General features: G+C 49.3%; 1 protein-coding gene across 1 annotated transcript; it reads left to right on the top strand.

Annotated features, from left to right (window-relative positions):
* The first annotated feature begins 204 nt into the window (after positions 1-204).
* Positions 205-17,556, top strand: adam17b (ADAM metallopeptidase domain 17b). The gene is made up of 19 exons (XM_079572899.1): positions 205-328; positions 2,419-2,551; positions 4,259-4,389; positions 5,714-5,802; positions 5,886-6,063; positions 6,132-6,259; positions 8,902-8,988; positions 9,107-9,217; positions 9,294-9,438; positions 11,165-11,256; positions 11,555-11,704; positions 12,764-12,963; positions 13,028-13,131; positions 15,593-15,727; positions 16,097-16,227; positions 16,605-16,772; positions 16,847-16,903; positions 17,023-17,169; positions 17,239-17,556. Exons 1-19 carry the CDS (start codon positions 247-249, stop codon positions 17,443-17,445), a joined length of 2,475 nt encoding a protein of 824 aa, XP_079429025.1. The 5' UTR covers positions 205-246; the 3' UTR covers positions 17,446-17,556.
* The last annotated feature ends 1,164 nt before the right edge of the window (positions 17,557-18,720 follow it).

Below are 18,720 nucleotides of genomic sequence, written 5' to 3'. Positions count from 1 at the left end.
CTAACCCAGGGGAAAAAGGGGGAAATACATATAAGACCTTTATTTTGAAGCGTCACTTCCGGTCCGTGTCTCGCGCCTGTTTGTTACTTTACGCCTCTCACTCTCGTGTTTCCTGCTTCTCTCCGCTCCTTCTGTTCCTCCTCAGACGTTTCTCCGCTGAAGCTTGACAGAAATGACTTGAATGTGAACGTTTTTGTCCGTTTTGTCCGTTTTGTCCTCCTGAACTCCACGAGCGCCGGTGAAACCATGACTTGGAGACTTGTGGCCGCTGTGGTTTGTCTCTGGTTACGAACAGCCGCGGTTTCTCCAGAGGAGCAGCAGGAACACGGTCAGTTTAACTCCGTGTTTTTAACTAATGAAGTTTTCAAAGTGGTAGAAAAGTCTGATGATGATGATGAAGATATACGGAAGCCCTGAGGCTAAAACAGAACGAGTGAGAGTTTTTAGTGTCGCCTCTTTCTTCTTCCTCATTCTGACATTCACATATTTACGGTGTGTTTGCGTTTAAAGCAGAATTAAGCAACTTTATAGAGACTTTCACATGTAAAGCTCTGTAATACAATTCATCTGCGCTTGTTTTTTGTATATAAAGCAGTGGTTTGCAACATAATAGGGATTTTCACTCTAACTAAATGGGGATTTTCACAGTAAAAGCAGCATATTAAAACACATCTGTCTGTGGAGCTACAGTTAGTCATGTTTAACCTCTTCCCCCCCGCCTGAACCAAATGCATTCTGTCCTCTTTGGCCGTTATATAGGCCTGTGTAACACCTCATTTGAAAGCCAAGACCCACAAAACTGATCTTTTTCCTCGCGTTGTTGCTGCATTGTGTCACCTTTTTTATGTGTTTTTTTTCACATTTTTGTAATTTTTATTGTTGAATTTTTGTTGATTTTTAGTAATTTTTTTGTTGAATTTTTGTCACATTTTTGTTGATTTTTTGTCACATTTTTGTTGAATTTTTGTCACATTTTTGTCACATTTTTGTTGAATATTTGTCACATTTTTGTTGAATTTTTGTTGAATTTTTGTTGAATTTTTGTTGAATTTTTGTTGAATTTTTGTCACATTTTTGTTGAATTTTTGTCATTTTTTTGTTGATTTTTTGACATTTTTTTGTTGATTTTTTGTCACATTTTTGTCACATTTTTGTTAAATTTTTGTCACATTTTTGTCATATTTTTGTCACATTTTTGTCACATTTTTGTTAAATTTTTGTCACATTTTTGTTGAATTTTTGTCACATTTTTGTCGCGTTTACATCCTTGTTTTCTTCTCATTTTTTGTGGCTGTTTTGGGGCTTCTTTCCCCAAGAAGCTTTTTGATTCGGGTAAAGCCAAACTGGAGAAAATGGGATCCGTGCCGGTGGGAGTTAAGAGGTTAAGCTGCTCAAGACGTTAGCATGCTACCGGTTAGCAACTGTCAACATGATAAACACATGTGCGGCTCACATGTATAAACGCATGTGCGGCTCACATGTATGAACGCTGAGGAAACACTACAGTACCAGCTCTGACCTCTGACCTCTGACCTCTGAGCTGTTGAAGCTAAATGCTAACCAGGAAGAAGCTAGCGGTTTGAGCGGTTTAAACACTGACTTCTTCACGTCTTCTGATTTTGATGCCACTGTCTTTCATATTGTAGTACTGCATAAAGCTACTACGGTATTCAAAATGGCCGCCATAACAAAAGTCACATGACTGAAGGGCACGTACAGGCTGTGAGCAACCTTCAAGAAGCTTCTAGATTTGGGTAAAGCTGAACTGGAGAAAATGTGCTCGGTTCAGTTAATGCAGGTTTAGGTTCTTCTGAAAACGAAGTGGGAAAAATGAATAAAAAAGGGAACATTTGGGTTCAAAAAAATGAAAAATTGGAGAAAAAAAATTGAAAATAAAACAAAGAAATAAAAAGTTTGGGGAAAATGTGTTAATTGAGGAAAATTCATTTATCGGAAAAAAAAAGTTTGGCCTAATAAATGTCAGGAATGTTTGTGACGCTGCAGGATCAGCTGTTCTGTAGGTTCTCTGGTTCCAGCTCTTTCTTCTGTTCCTCAGACTCTCTGATCAGCTGTTCTGTAGGTTCTCTGGTTCCAGCTCTTTCTTCTGTTCCTCAGACTCGCTGATCAGCTGTTCTGTAGGTTCTCTGGTTCCAGCTCTTTCTTCTGTTCCTCAGACTCTCTGATCAGCTGTTCTGTAGGTTCTCTGGTTCCAGCTCTTTCTTCTGTTCCTCAGACTCTCTGCAGGATCAGCTGTTCTGTAGGTTCTCTGGTTCCAGCTCTTTCTTCTGTTCCTCAGACTCTCTGATCAGCTGTTCTGTAGGTTCTCTGGTTCCAGCTCTTTCTTCTGTTCCTCAGACTCTCTGCAGGATCAGCTGTTCTGTAGGTTCTCTGGTTCCAGCTCTTTCTTCTGTTCCTCAGACTCGCTGCGCTCGATGCTGCAGGACTTCGACGTGGTGTCCTGGAGCGGAGTCCAGAGTCACTCGGTGCGACGGCGAGAGCTGGAGCCGCACAGCCACGGGGAGAAACTGCTGAGCTTCAGCGCCCTCCACAGGTGACCGCGGGCATTAGCAGACAGTAGAGGGTTCTGTGAGGGTTTCTGTGAGGGTTTCTGTGAGGGTTTCTGTGAGGGTTTGAGGGTTTCTGTGAGGGTTTCTGTGAGGGTTTGAGGGTTTCTGTGAGGGTTTCTGTGAGGGTTTCTCTGAGGGTTTCTCTGAGGGTTTGAGGGTTTCTGTGAGGGTTTCTCTGAGGGTCTGAGGGTTTCTGTGAGGGTTTCTGTGAGGGTTTCTCTGAGGGTTTCTGTGAGGGTTTCTGTGAGGGTTTCTGTGAGGGTTTGAGGGTTTCTGTGAGGGTTTCTCTGAGGGTTTCTCTGAGGGTTTGAGGGTTTCTCTGAGGGTTTCTCTGAGGGTTTCTCTGAGGGTTTCTCTGAGGGTTTCTGTGAGGGTTTCTCTGAGGGTTTGAGGGTTTCTCTGAGGGTTTCTCTGAGGGTTTCTCTGAGGGTTTCTCTGAGGGTTTCTCTGAGGGTTTGAGGGTTTCTGTGAGGTTTCTGTGAGGGTTTCTCTGAGGGTTTCTGTGAGTGTTTCTGTGAGGGTTTCTGTGAAGGTTTCTGTGAGGGTTTCTCTGAGGGTTTCTCTGAGGGTTTGAGGGTTTCTGTGAGGGTTTCTGTGAGGGTTTGAGGGTTTCTCTGAGGGTTTGAGGGTTTCTCTGAGGGTTTGAGGGTTTCTGTGAGGGTTTCTGTGAGGGTTTCTCTGAGGGTTTCTCTGAGGGTTTGAGGGTTTCTGTGAGGGTTTCTCTGAGGGTTTCTCTGAGGGTTTGAGGGTTTCTGTGAGGGTTTCTCTGAGGGTTTGAGGGTTTCTGTGAGGGTTTCTCTGAGGGTTTCTGTGAGGGTTTGAGGGTTTCTCTGAGGGTTTCTCTGAGGGTTTGAGGGTTTCTGTGAGGGTTTCTGTGAGGGTTTCTGTGAGGGTTTGAGGGTTTCTGTGAGGGTTTCTGTGAGGGTTTCTCTGAGGGTTTGAGGGTTTCTGTGAGGGTTTGAGGGTTTCTGTGAGGGTTTCTCTGAGGGTTTGAGGGTTTCTGTGAGGGTTTGAGGGTTTCTGTGAGGGTTTCTCTGAGGGTTTGAGGGTTTCTGTGAGGGTTTGAGGGTTTCTGTGAGGGTTTCTCTGAGGGTTTGAGGGTTTCTGTGAGGGTTTGAGGGTTTCTCTGAGGGTTTCTGTGAGGGTTTGAGGGTTTCTGTGAGGGTTTCTGTGAGGGTTTCTGTGAGGGTTTCTGTGAGGGTTTCTGTGAGGGTTTCTCTGAGGGTTTCTGTGGGGGTTTGAGGGTTTCTCTGAGGGTTTCTCTGAGGGTTTCTGTGGGGGTTTGAGGGTTTCTCTGAGGGTTTCTCTGAGGGTTTCTCTGAGGGTTTCTGTGAGGGTTTGAGGGTTTCTCTGAGGGTTTCTCTGAGGGTTTGAGGGTTTCTGTGAGGGTTTCTGTGAGGGTTTGAGGGTTTCTCTGAGGGTTTCTGTGAGGGTTTCTCTGAGGGTTTCTCTGAGGGTTTCTCTGAGGGTTTCTCTGAGGGTTTCTCTGAGGGTTTCTCTGAGGGTTTCTCTGAGGGTTTCTGTGAGGGTTTCTCTGAGGGTTTTTGTGAGGGTTTTTGTGAGGGTTTCTCTGAGGGTTTGAGGGTTTCTGTGAGGGTTTCTGTGAGGGTTTCTCTGAGGGTTTCTCTGAGGGTTTCTCTGAGGTTTTCTGTGATGTTTGATCACCAGCCCGTGTCCTGGTTTTCCCGCAGACACTTCCGGCTGTACCTGCGGACCAGTGAGCATCTGTTCTCTGAGGGCTTCAGGGCGGTGGTGGTGGAGCACGGGGAGGAGCGCGAGATCCCGGTGGACAGGAACAACTACTACACCGGACACGTCATCGGTCAGTGTCAGTGACCCTCCCGAAACTAAAACATCCGTCACACAGAGAACCATCAAACATCCGTCACAGAGAGAACCATAAACATCCGTCACATAGAGAACCATAAACATCCGTCACACAGAGAACCATAAACATCCGTCACATAGAGAACCATAAACATCAGTCACATAGAGAACCATGAACATCCGTCACATAGAGAACCAGAAACATCCGTCACATAGAGAACCATAAACATCAGTCACATAGAGAACCATGAACATCAGTCACATAGAGAACCATAAACATCAGTCACATAGAGAACCATGAACATCCGTCACATAGAGAACCAGAAACATCCGTCACACAGAGAACCCTAAACATCCGTCACATGAGAACCATAAACATCCGTCACATAGAGAACCATAAACATCCGTCACATAGAGAACCATAAACATCCGTCACATAGAGAACCATAAAACAGAAAAACAATCTTCATTTATTCATTTTCCTTCCATTTCATTTCTTTCATATCATTTGATTGAGGAGAAACAACAAAGAAACTTCCTTCAACAACAAAGGCTTTTCTTATTTTTCTCCCATTTTTTTTTTTGCATTTGCCACAATATTGTCACTTTTTTTTAATGTGTTTTTTCCCCATCCCCCCCCCCCCACACACACACACATTTTCCTTTTTTTTTTTTCATGTTTTTTACTCAAATTTACCCAAATTTTTTGTCTTTTCTTTTTTTTTTTCCTAAATTTTTTCTTGTTTTTCCCAATGTTGTTTTTATTTTATTTATTTTTATGTATTTTTGTATTAATTTTTTAGGTAATTATGCATTATATTATTTTTATTTTATCCATTTTATTTTATTTTAATTAGTTTTTTATTTTATTTTTTCAGTTTTTCTTTTAGTATTTTTTTTTTTCTTTTTGGGATTTTTATTTTAATAAATTAATTTTAGTTTTTACTTATTATTATTTTATTATTTTTGTTTTGTTTTGTTTTAGTTTATTATATTTTTTTCAGTTTTTAGTTTAGTTTAGTTTTTTTTTTTTTTTTTTAATTTAATTTAATTAATTTTAATTTTAATTTTAATTTTAATTTTAATTTTAATTTTAATTTTAATTTTAATTTTAATTTTCACTTTTTTCCCCAAAATGTTTCTATTTTCCCCCCAATTTTTTTTCAAATGTTCCCCCAGTTTTAACCTTTTTTTTTATTTTTTATCCCACCCTGGTGTTAAACTGTCCAGCTCTGGTGTAGAACGTTCCTAACCCGGTTCCTAACTCGGTTCCTAACACAGTTCCTAACTCGGTTCTAAACGTTCTGGTTCCGCTGCAGGAGAGGAACACTCCCGAGTCCAGGCGCTCATCGACGACTCCGAGTTCTCCGCTCGAATCCTGACGCAGGACGGGGAGTTTAACGTGGAGGTACCGCCCCCTCGCCGCCCCCTCGCCGCCCGCGGTCACATGACCTCACACCAGCTGATGTTCTGACTCTTGTTCTGCTGCAGCCGCTGTGGAGGTTCAGCGCGGCGCCCCCTGCTGGCCGGCTGCTGGTGTATCGCTCTGAGGACATCAGGAACCTGAGCCGCCTCCATCAGCCGTCCGTGTGCGGATACCTGAGCTCTGACTCCGCCCACCTGCTGCCGGACGCACTGGGGGGCGGGGTCAGGGGCGGGGCAGACGCCGGTCAGTGTGACGCCTCATTTGAAAGCTAAGACCGACGGGGTCATGAACCTTTTGAACTGTTGTTCCAGAGCGACAGAGGGAGAAACGTCAGACCTTCGACCACAGTAAAAACACCTGCCCCCTCCTGCTGGTGGCCGACCACAGGTTCTTCAGTCACATGGGGCGGGGGGAGGAGTCCACCACGCTCAACTACCTGGTACTGCAATACTACAATACTACTACAATACTACTACTATAACAGGCACATGAGGGGAGGAGTCCACCACGCTCAACTACCTGGTACTGCAATACTACTACTACTACTACTACTACTACAATACTACTACTACAGGCACATGAGGGGAGGAGTCCACCACGCTCAACTACCTGGTACTGCAATACTACTGCAATACTACTACAATACTACTACTATAACAGGCACATGAGGGGAGGAGTCCACCACGCTCAACTACCTGGTACTGCAATACTACTGCTACTACTACTACTACTACAATACTACTACTACAGGCACATGAGGGGAGGAGTCCACCACGCTCAACTACCTGGTACTGCAATACTACTGCAATACTACTACAATACTACTACTATAACAGGCACATGAGGGGAGGAGTCCACCACGCTCAACTACCTGGTACTGCAATACTACTACTACTACTACTACTACTACAATACTACTACTACAGGCACATGAGGGGAGGAGTCCACCACGCTCAACTACCTGGTACTGCAATACTACTGCAATACTACTACAATACTACTACTATAACAGGCACATGAGGGGAGGAGTCCACCACGCTCAACTACCTGGTACTGCAATACTACAATACTACTACAATACTACTACTACTACTACAGGCACATGGGGGGAGGAGTCCACCACGCTCAACTACCTGGTACTGCAATACTACAATACTACTACAATACTACTACTACTACTACAGGCACATGGGGGGAGGAGTCCACCACGCTCAACTACCTGGTACTGCAATACTACTACAATACTACTACAATACTACTACTACTACAGGCACATGAGGGGAGGAGTCCACCACGCTCAACTACCTGGTACTGCAATACTACTGCAATACTACTACAATACTACTACAATACTACTACAATACTACTACTACTACAGGCACATGAGGGGAGGAGTCCACCACGCTCAACTACCTGGTACTGCAATACTACTGCAATACTACTACAATACTACTACAATACTACTACAATACTACTACTACAGGCACATGAGGGGAGGAGTCCACCACGCTCAACTACCTGGTACTACAATACTACTGCAATACTACTACAATACTACTACTACTACTACAGGCACATGAGGGGAGGAGTCCACCACGCTCAACTACCTGGTACTGCAATACTACTGCAATACTACTACAATACTACTACTACTACTACTACTACAGGCACATGGGGGGAGGAGTCCACCACGCTCAACTACCTGGTACTGCAATACTACTACAATACTACTACTACTACTACTACTACTACAGGCACATGAGGGGAGGAGTCCACCACGCTCAACTACCTGGTACTGCAATACTACAATACTACTACAATACTACTACAATACTACTACAATACTACTACAATAACAGGCACATGAGGGGAGGAGTCCACCACGCTCAACTACCTGGTACTGCAATACTACTACAATACTACTACTGCTACTACTACTACTACAGGCACATGAGGGGAGGAGTCCACCACGCTCAACTACCTGGTACTGCAATACTACTGCAATACTACTACTACTACTACTACAATACTACTACTACTACAGGCACATGGGGGAGGAGTCCACCACGCTCAACTACCTGGTACTGCAATACTACAATACTATTACAATACTACTACAATACTACTACTATAACAGGCACATGAGGGGAGGAGTCCACCACGCTCAACTACCTGGTACTGCAATACTACAATACTACTACTACTACTACAATACTACTACTACTACAGGCACATGAGTCCACCACGCTCAACTACCTGGTACTGCAATACTACTGCAATACTACTACTACTACAATACTACTACTACAGGCACATGAGGGGAGGAGTCCACCACGCTCAACTACCTGGTACTGCAATACTACTGCAATACTACTACAATACTACTACTACTACAGGCAAATGAGGGGAGGAGTCCACCACGCTCAACTACCTGGTACTGCAATACTACTGCAATACTACTACAATACTACTACTACTACTACAGGCACATGGGGGGAGGAGTCCACCGCGCTCAACTACCTGGTACTGCAATACTACTACTACTACTACAATACTACTACTACTACAATACTACTACTATAACAGGCACATGAGGGGAGGAGTCCACCACGCTCAACTACCTGGTACTGCAATACTACTACTACTACTACAATACTACTACTACTACAATACTACTACAATAACAGGCACATGAGGGGAGGAGTCCACCACGCTCAACTACCTGGTACTGCAATACTACTGCAATACTACTACAATACTACTACTACTACAGGCACATGGGGGGAGGAGTCCACCACGCTCAACTACCTGGTACTGCAATACTACTACAATACTACTACAATACTACTACTACGATACTACTACTACTACTACTACTACTACTACTACTACAATACTACTACTACTACAGGCACATGAGGGGAGGAGTCCACCACGCTCAACTACCTGGTACTGCAATACTACTTCAATACTACTGCAATACTACTACTACCACTACCACTACTACCTGGTACTGCAATACTACTGCTACTACTACTACCTGCAGATTTTCGTGTCTGGTTTCATTTCCTGCGGTTTCAGATCGAGCTCATCGACCGAGTCGACGACATTTACAGAAACACGTCCTGGGACAAAGAGTTCAGCGGCTACGGAGTCCAGATCCAACAGGTGAGGGCGATCTGAGGGCTGAAATGAGAGTTCAGTGGCTACGGAGTCCAGATCCAACAGGTGAGGGCGATCTGAGGGCTGAAATGAGGCGGGACTGAGGGTTTTGCTGATGTTGCAGATCCTGATCGAGAAGTCCCCGACGGAGGTGGAGCCCGGGCAGAGCCACTTCAACATGGCGGACAGCCCGGCGGAGGGGAGGAAGGTGTGGGACGTGAAGCGGCTGCTGGAGGTCAGTGACAGGTCTTTGCTCAGTGTGTGTGGACTGTTCCCCTGACCCGCGGCGCCCCCTGCTGTCCCCCCTGCAGCAGTTCAGCCTGGACATCGCGGAGAAGGCGTCCAACGCGTGCCTCGCTCATCTGTTCACGTACCAGGACTTCGACGAGGGGACGCTGGGACTGGCCTACGTGGCCCCGTCCAAACCCGACATCCCTGGAGGACTGTGCTCCAAACGTGAGGAGAAACACATCTGCTTTAGTCCTGCTTTAGACCCGCTATAGACCCGCTATAGACCCGCTATAGACCCGCTTTAGACCCGCTTTAGACCCGCTTTAGTCCTGGTTTAGTCCTGCTTTAGTCCTGGTTCAGTCCTGCTTTAGTCCTGGTTCAGTCCTGCTTTAGTCCTGGTTTAGTCCTGGTTTAGTCCTGGTTTAGTCCTGCTTTAGTCCTGCTTTAGTCCTGTTTTAGTCCTGGTTTAGTCCTGTTTTAGTCCTGGTTTAGTCCTGCTTTAGTCCTGGTTCAGTCCTGCTTTAGTCCTGCTTTAGTCCTGGTTTAGTCCTGGTTTAGTCCTGCTTTAGTCCTGGTTCAGTCCTGCTTTAGTCCTGCTTTAGTCCTGGTTTAGTCCTGGTTTAGTCCTGTTTTAGTCCTGCTTTAGTCCTGTTTTAGTCCTGGTTTAGTCCTGTTTTAGTCCTGCTTTAGTCCTGCTTTAGTCCTGCTTTAGTCCTGTTTTAGTCCTGCTTTAGTCCTGCTTTAGTCCTGGTTTAGTCCTGCTTTAGTCCTGCTTTAGTCCTGCTTTAGTCCTGGTTTAGTCCTGCTTTAGTCCTGCTTTAGTCCTGCTTTAGTCCTGTTTTAGTCCTGCTTTAGTCCTGCTTTAGTCCTGGTTTAGTCCTGCTTTAGTCCCGCTTTAGACCCGCTTTAGTCCTGGTTTAGTCCTGCTTTAGTCCTGGTTCAGTCCTGCTTTAGTCCTGCTTTAGTCCTGGTTTAGTCCTGGTTTAGTCCTGCTTTAGTCCTGCTTTAGTCCTGTTTTAGTCCTGGTTTAGTCCTGTTTTAGTCCTGCTTTAGTCCTGCTTTAGTCCTGCTTTAGTCCTGTTTTAGTCCTGCTTTAGTCCTGCTTTAGTCCTGGTTTAGTCCTGCTTTAGTCCTGCTTTAGTCCTGGTTTAGTCCTGCTTTAGTCCTGTTTTAGTCCTGTTTTAGTCCTGCTTTAGTCCTGTTTTAGTCCTGCTTTAGTCCTGCTTTAGTCCTGTTTTAGTCCTGTTTTAGTCCTGCTTTAGTCCTGCTTTAGTCCTGTTTTAGTCCTGCTTTAGTCCTGCTTTAGTCCTGCTTTAGTCCTGCTTTAGTCCTGGTTCAGTCCTGCTTTAGTCCTGGTTTAGTCCTGCTTTAGTCCTGGTTTAGTCCTGCTTTAGTCCTGGTTTAGTCCTGCTTTAGTCCTGGTTTAGTCCTGCTTTAGTCCTGCTTTAGTCCTGCTTTAGTCCTGCTTTAGTCCTGTTTTAGTGCTGGTTTAGTCCTGCTTTAGTCCTGGTTTAGTCCTGCTTTAGTCCTGGTTTAGTCCTGCTTTAGTCCTGGTTTAGTCCTGCTTTAGTCCTGGTTTAGTCCTGCTTTAGTCCTGCTTTAGTCCTGCTTTAGTCCTGCTTTAGTCCTGTTTTAGTGCTGGTTTAGTCCTGCTTTAGTGCTGGTTTAGTCCTGTTTTAGTGCTGGTTTAGTCCTGCTTTAGTGCTGGTTTAGTCCTGGTTTAGTCCTGCTTTAGTGCTGGTTTAGTCCTGCTTTAGTGCTGCTTTAGTCCCCCTTTAGTCCTGCTTTAGTCCTGCTTTAGTCCTGTTTTAGTCCTGCTTCAGTCCTGCTTTAGTCCTGCTTTAGTCCTGGTTTAGTCCTGCTTTAGTCCCCCTTTAGTCCTGGTTTAGTCCTGCTTTAGTCCTGGTTTAGTCCCCCTTTAGTCCTGGTTTGACTGTGCGTTTCTCTGCAGCTTGTCCCACTTCTTCAAACGAACATAAGATCATTTATTTAAACACGGGCCTCACCAGCACCAAGAACTACGGGAAAACCATCCTGACCAAGGTGAGGAGGAACATCTGACATTCATCTCATCTCTGTGTGAATATTCGTGTGTGGGAATATTCGTGTGTGAATATTCGTGTGTGTGAATATTCGTGTGTGTGAATATTCGCGTGTGTGAATATTAGCGTGTGTGAATATTCGTGTGTGTGAATATTCGCGTGTGTGAATATTAGCGTGTGTGAATATTCGCGTGTGTGAATATTCGTGTGTGAATATTCGCGTGTGTGAATATTCACACGTGTGAATATTTGTGTGTGAATATTCGCGTGTGTTAATACACATGTGTGTTTTCCCGCAGGAGGCCGACCTCGTGACCACTCACGAGTTGGGCCATAACTTTGGGGCGGAGCACGACCCGGACTTGTCTGAATGCGCCCCCCGAGAGGATCAGGGCGGGAAGTTCGTCATGTACCCCATCGCTGTGAGCGGAGACCACAGCAACAACAAGGTGACGCCCCCCTCCCTCAGCTGTCTCTCTCTCACCTGTTCTCACACTTGTCTCTCTCTCTGCTGTTCTCACACGTGTCTCTCTCTCAGCTGTTCTCACACTTGTCTCTCTCTCTGCTGTTCTCACACGTGTCTCTCTCTCAGCTGTTCTCACACTTGTCTCTCTCTCACCTGTTCTCAGACCTGTCTCTGCCTCAGCTGTTCTCACACCTGTCTCTCTCTCAGCTGTTCTCAGACCTGTCTCTCTCTCAGCTGTTCTCACACTTGTCTCTCTCTCAGCTGTTCTCAGACCTGTCTCTCTCTCACCTGTTCTCACACTTGTCTCTCTCTCAGCTGTTCTCAGACCTGTCTCTCTCTCACCTGTTCTCACACTTGTCTCTCTCTCACCTGTTCTCACACTTGTCTCTCTCTCACCTGTTCTCACACTTGTCTCTCTCTCTGCTGTTCTCACACGTGTCTCTCTCTCAGCTGTTCTCACACTTGTCTCTCTCTCACCTGTTCTCAGACCTGTCTCTGCCTCAGCTGTTCTCACACCTGTCTCTCTCTCAGCTGTTCTCAGACCTGTCTCTCTCTCACCTGTTCTCACACTTGTCTCTCTCTCACCTGTTCTCACACTTGTCTCTCTCTCACCTGTTCTCAGACCTGTCTCTCTCTCAGCTGTTCTCACACTTGTCTCTCTCTCAGCTGTTCTCAGACCTGTCTCTCTCTCACCTGTTCTCACACTTGTCTCTCTCTCACCTGTTCTCACACTTGTCTCTCTCTCACCTGTTCTCACACTCGTCTCTCTCTCACCTGTTTTCACACTTGTCTCTCTCTCACCTGTTTTCACACTTCTCTCTCTCACCTGTTCTCACACTTGTCTCTCTCTCACCTGTTCTCACACTTGTCTCTCTCTCACCTGTTCTCACACCTGTCTCTCTCTCACCTGTTCTCACACTTGTCTCTCTCTCACCTGTTCTCACACTTGTCTCTCTCTCAGCTGTTCTCAGACCTGTCTCTCTCTCACCTGTTCTCAGACCTGTCTCTCTCTCACCTGTTCTCACACCTGTCTCTCTCTCAGCTGTTCTCAGACTGCAGTAAACGTGCCATCGTGAAGCGCCTGCGCTCGAAGGCCCAGTCGTGCTTCACGCGCCGCACGGTGAACGTCTGTGGGAACTCTCGGGTGGAGCAGGGCGAGGAGTGCGACCCGGGACTCATCCACCTGCACTCGGACCCCTGCTGCTCCAACAAGTGCCGCCTCCGGCCCCAAGCGCGCTGCAGGTAACGCGCCTGCGGGACTCACGGCCAGGACTTACTCTGTTACTGAAGACTGTTCTCTCCTCAGTGATCGGAACAGCGCCTGCTGCAGGAACTGTCAGTTTGAGGAGAAAGGGCAGGTCTGTCAGGAGCCCATCGAGGCCACCTGTAAAGGCCACTCCTACTGCTCAGGTAACTCCTCCCTTTCACAGTTAACCCCTCCCACTGCACAGGTAACTCCTCCCCCTGCTCAGGTAACACCTCCCACTGCTCAGGTAACTCCTCCCACTGCTCAGGTAGCTCCTCCCCTGCACAGGTAACACCTCCCCTGCACAGGTAACTCCTCCCCTTGCACAGGTAACTCCTCCCTCTGCACAGGTAACTCCTCCCCTGCACAGGTAACTCCTCCCACTGCACAGGAAACCCCTCCCCTACTCAGGTAACTCCTCCCCCTGCACAGGTAACTCCTCCCCCTGCACAGGTAACTCCTCCCCTGCACAGGTAACTCCTCCCACTGCACAGGAAACCCCTCCCCTACTCAGGTAACTCCTCCCCCTGCACAGGTAGCTCCTCCCCCTGCACAGGTAACTCCTCCCCTGCACAGTTAGCTCCTCCCCCTGCACAGGTAGCTCCTCCCCTGCTCAGGTAACTCCTCCCCCTGCACAGGTAACCCCTCCCCTACTCAGGTAACTCCTCCCCCTGCACAGGTAGCTCCTCCCCCTGCACAGGTAACTCCTCCCCCTGTACAGGTAACTCCTCCCCCTGCACAGGTAGCTCCTCCCCTGTACAGGTAGCCCCTCCCACTGCACAGGTAGCTCCTCCCCCTGCACAGGTAACCCCTCCCCTGTACAGGTAGCCCCTCCCACTGCACAGGTAACTCCTCCCCCTGCACAGGTAGCTCCTCCCCTGTACAGGTAGCCCCTCCCACTGTACAGGTAACTCCTCCCCCTGCACAGGTAGCTCCTCCCCTGTACAGGTAGCCCCTCCCACTGCACAGGTAACTCCTCCCCCTGCACAAGTAACCCCTCCCCTGCACAGGTAGCTCCTCCCCCTGCACAGGTAGCTCCTCCCCCTGCACAGGTAACCCCTCCCCTGCACAAGTAACCCCTCCCCTGCACAAGTAACCCCTCCCCTGCACAAGTAACTCCTCCCCTGCACAGGTAGCTCCTCCCCCTGCACAGGTAGCCCCTCCCCCTGCACAGGTAGCTCCTCCCCCTGCACAGGTAGCTCCTCGCCTGCACAGGTAACCCCTCCCCTGCACAGGTAACTCCTCCCCTGCACAGGTAGCTCCTCCCCCTGCACAGGTAGCCCCTCCCCCTGCACAGGTAACCCCTCCCCTGCACAGGTAGCTCCTCCCCCTGCACAGGTATCCCCTCCCACTACACAGGAAACTCCTCCCCTGCACAGGTAACTCCTCCCCCTGCACAGTTAAACCCTCCCCTTCACAGGTAACTCCTCCCCCTGCACAGGTAGCCCCTCCCCCTGCACAGGTAACACCTCCCCCTGCACAGGTAACTCCTCCCCCTGCACAGGTAACTCCTCCCCCTGCACAGTTAAACCCTCCCCTTCACAGGTAACTCCTCCCCCTGCACAGGTAACTCCTCCCCCTGCACAGTTAAACCCTCCCCTTCACAGGAAACCCCTCCCACTGCACAGGTAACTCCTCCCACTGCACAGGTAACTCCTCCCCCTGCACAGTTAAACCCTCCCCTTCACAGGTAACTCCTCCCCCTGCACAGGTAGCCCCTCCCCCTGCACAGGTAACACCTCCCCCTTCACAGGTAACTCCTCCCCCTGCACAGGTAACACCTCCCCCTTCACAGGTAAACCCCTCACACTGCACAGGTAACTCCTCCCCTGCACAGGTAGCCCCTCCCCTAGCACAGGTAACTCCTCCCTTGCACAGGTAACTCCTCCCCTGCACAGGTAGCCCCTCCCCTGCACAGGTAACTCCTCCCCTAGCACAGGTAACTCCTCCCACTGCACAGGTAACTCCTCCCCTAGCACAGGTAACTCCTCCCCTGCACAGGTAACTCCTCCCCTGCACAGGTAACTCCTCCCCTGCACAGGTAACCCCTCCCCCTGCACAGGTAACTCCTCACACTGCACAGGAAACCCCTCCCCCTGCACAGGTAACCCCTCCCCTGCACAGGTAACTCCTCCCCCTGCACAGGTAACCCCTCCCCCTGCACAGGTAACCCCTCCCCTACACAGGTAGCCCCTCCCACTGCACAGGTAACTCCTCCCCTGAACAGGTAGCTCCTCCCCTGCACAGGTAGCCCCTCCCATTGCACAGGTAGCTGCTCCCATTGCACAGGTAGCTGCTCCCCCTTCACAGGTAGCTCCTCCCCTGCACAGGTAGCCCCTCCCATTGCACAGGTAGCTGCTCCCCCTTCACAGGTAGCTCCTCCCCTGCACAGGTAGCCCCTCCCACTGCACAGGTAACCCCTCCCACTGCACAGGTAGCCCCTCCCACTGCACAGGTAACTCCTCCCCTGCACAGGTAACCCCTCCCACTGCACAGGTAACCCCTCCACTGCACAGGTAGCTCCTCCCCTGCACAGGTAGCCCCTCCCACTGCACAGGTAGCCCCTTCCACTGCACAGGTAGCCCCTCCCACTGCACAGGTACCTCCTCCTCTCTCCTCCTGAAGGGAACAGCAGTGAGTGTCCGGCTCCGGAGAACGCCTCTGACCACAGCGCCTGCCTGGACAGCGGCGAGTGTGTGGGCGGAGTCTGTGTTCCCTTCTGTCAGGCGGTTCTGAACCTGCCGCCCTGCGCCTGTAACGGTGAGGGTTTCTGCAGCTCCTCCATCACACGCACAGTCCTGATGCTCTGACTCTACTCTCCCCTCTTCTTCTCTCTCCTCTCTTCTCTTCTTATCTCTCCTCTCTTCTCTTCTTATCTCTCCTCTTCTCTCTTCTTTTTCTCTCTTCTTCTCTCCTCTTCTTCTCTCTTCTCCTCTCGTCTCTCCTCTTCTTCTCTCTTCTCTCCTCTTCTCTCCTCTTCTTCTCTCTTCTCTCCTCTCCTCTCCTCTCCTCTCTTCTTCTCTCTTCTTCTCTCTTCTCTACTTCTCTCTCCTCTTCTTCTCCCTCCTCCTCTCTCTTCTTCTCTCTCCTCTCCCCTCTTCTCCTCTAACGCTCTGACTCTTCCCTCAGAGACGCACTCGACCTGCACCGTGTGCTGTCTGAGCAGCAGGGGGCAGTGTGCTCCGTACCAGGACTCTGAGGGCCACTTCCTGTTCCTGAGGAAGGGCAAACCCTGCACTGTGGGCTTCTGCGACGGAGAGGTGACACACGCACACGCACATACATGACCACAAGCACACGCACATACATAAACACAAACACACGCACATACATGAGCACAAACACACGCACATACATGACCACAAGCACACGCACATACATAAACACAAACACACGCACATACATGAGCACAAACACACGCACATACATGACCACAAACACACGCACATACATGACCACAAACACACGCACATACATGAGCACATACATGACCACAAACACACGCACATACATGAGCACTAACACATGACATACATGACCACAAGCACACGCACATACATGAACTTACTTCCAAACACGGTAAGACTGGAGCCTTACATTTGCCTGTGTTCCCTTTGCGCCCCCTGTGTGTGTCCAGGGGAAGTGCATGAAGCAGGTGCAGGACGTGATCGAGCGTCTGTGGGATTTCATCGACAAACTGGACATCGACTCGTTTGGGAAGTTTCTGGCCGACAACATCGTGGGCTCGGTGCTGGTGTTCTCTCTGGTGTGCTGGGTCCCGCTCAGCGTCCTGGTGCACTGTGTGGTCAGTGTCTCGCCCCCTGCAGCGCCCCCCACAGGCGGCTCACAGCACGACTCATGTCCTTCTTTGTGTTTCAGGATCGAAAACTGGACCAGCAGTACGAGCAGAACACGAAGTCCATGTTCTTCCCCAGCGTGAGTCCTGATTTAGTCCCGGTCTCGTCCCGGTCTCGTCCCGGTCTCGTCCCGGTCTCGTCCCGGTCTAGTCCCGGTCTAGTCCCGGTCTAACTCGGTCTAACTCGGTCTCTGTGCAGAACGCGGAGCTCCTGTCCAGTCTGGAGTCGGCGTCCGTGCGGATCTTTAAGCCCTCGTTTCCCACGGCGACCAGGTTCCAGGCGTTCGGTCCGACCCAGACCAGCACCCCCCCGGTGTCCTGCTCCGACCCGCCCGACCCCCCCGCGGTGAGTCCACCTTCATCATCGTCACCGTCCAGACCGAGGTCCGAGCCTGACGCTCCGTTTTTCCCCCAGAATGCCGAGCTGCGCGGCCTGGTGTCCCCGGACGGGCGCCGCATGGCCACGATCCAGGAGCTGCCCGACCTCGACCAATCACAGCGCAGCGAGGGGGCGGTCTTCCGCTTTGGAGGCGGGGCCAGGAGGTCCTTCGAAGATCTAACCGACAACAACGCCGAGCAGCGAGGGAAGCAAGTCAAGCGTCCCAAAGAGACGCCGTGCTGAGGCCGACGCCCCCAAGGAGACGCCGTGCTGAGGCCGACGCCCCCAAGGAGACGCCGTGCTGAGGCCGACGCCCCCAAGGAGACGCCGTGCTGAGGCCGACGCCCCCAAGGAGACGCCGTGCTGAGGCCGACGCCCCCAAAGAGACGCCGTGCTGAGGCCGACGCCCCTAAAGAGACGCCGTGCTGAGACAAACCAGGGCTGAACCACTTCGTTTCCGTCTGAAACGCTTTGACTGTATTTATTTTGTTTTGTTGTGTGTGTCGCTGCAGGTGAAAACAAAGCTCTTCTCTTTGGTCCTCATGGACTTGACGTTTCTGTAACACCGCCCCCTGGTGGCCAGGGTGACTCACAAAGACACTTGGTTAGGGATGGGCACCGTTAAATGATATAGAAAAGTGAGCGCTCACCCTGTGTTAGACTTTGTTGGTCCAGTTTTGGTAAATGATCAGTGTCAGAGTGAGGCTCACACCACGTGAGGATCTTTGACGTGTGGAGCTTTGGCTTCGTCAAAGTGCAGTGAGTTTAGAAAAGTTTATCTGAAAGAACCTGTGTCCTGTTGATTCTGACTCTGCAGCTCAGGAGGGAATAATGTCCTTTCTCTCTGTTATCGCTGCTTAAGTGGAAAATCTGCTCAAAACAGAAATTACAGGCGACGCTGCTGCTCCTGTGGAGCTTCTGTGCTGTTTTCGGTCTTTTTCCTGAATGATACTTTTAATACATGTTATTTTTATTGAATAAAAAAAACATTGGGATCTAAAAAAGTACCGTTAAGGCACCGGAACCGAAAAGCAGGTATCGTTAAAGTACTTGGTATCGAAAAACAACGAACGGTCCCCATCCCTACACTTGGTAAACAGGGTTCTTCTGTAGCTTTGGACCTGCTTCACCTGGTACATGCCGTCCTCCCTGGTCAGGGGTCAGGGGTCAGAGGTCAGAGGTCAGGGGTCAGAGGTCAGGCATAGGAAGTGTGATGTCAGAAAGTATAAAGTCTTCAGATGATGATGACATATCGGCCGTACGCTCTCCAGTCCATAGATCTATAATAAAGGCTCGATGTCTCGTCCGCGCTCTGGCCAATAGAGGGCGCCGTCCGCGGTTCAGGTGACTCCGCCTTAAGACATCCAGCCTCTGTTATATGATCTCTATACGAGCTCTGATACACTTTGACCTTTGGATATAAAAAGTTGCTAAGGCGTCCTGGCTCCAGGGAGTTTTTAAACTGCTCTGACCATGTGACCCACTGTGTCACATTTTTTACCCGTTGTGCGTTTTTGT

This window comes from Gobius niger (genome assembly GCF_951799975.1).
Source record: "Gobius niger genome assembly, chromosome: 15".
Classification (NCBI taxonomy): Eukaryota; Metazoa; Chordata; class Actinopteri; order Gobiiformes; family Gobiidae; genus Gobius; species Gobius niger.
This window is presented reverse-complemented; position numbering and strand designations above follow the sequence as displayed.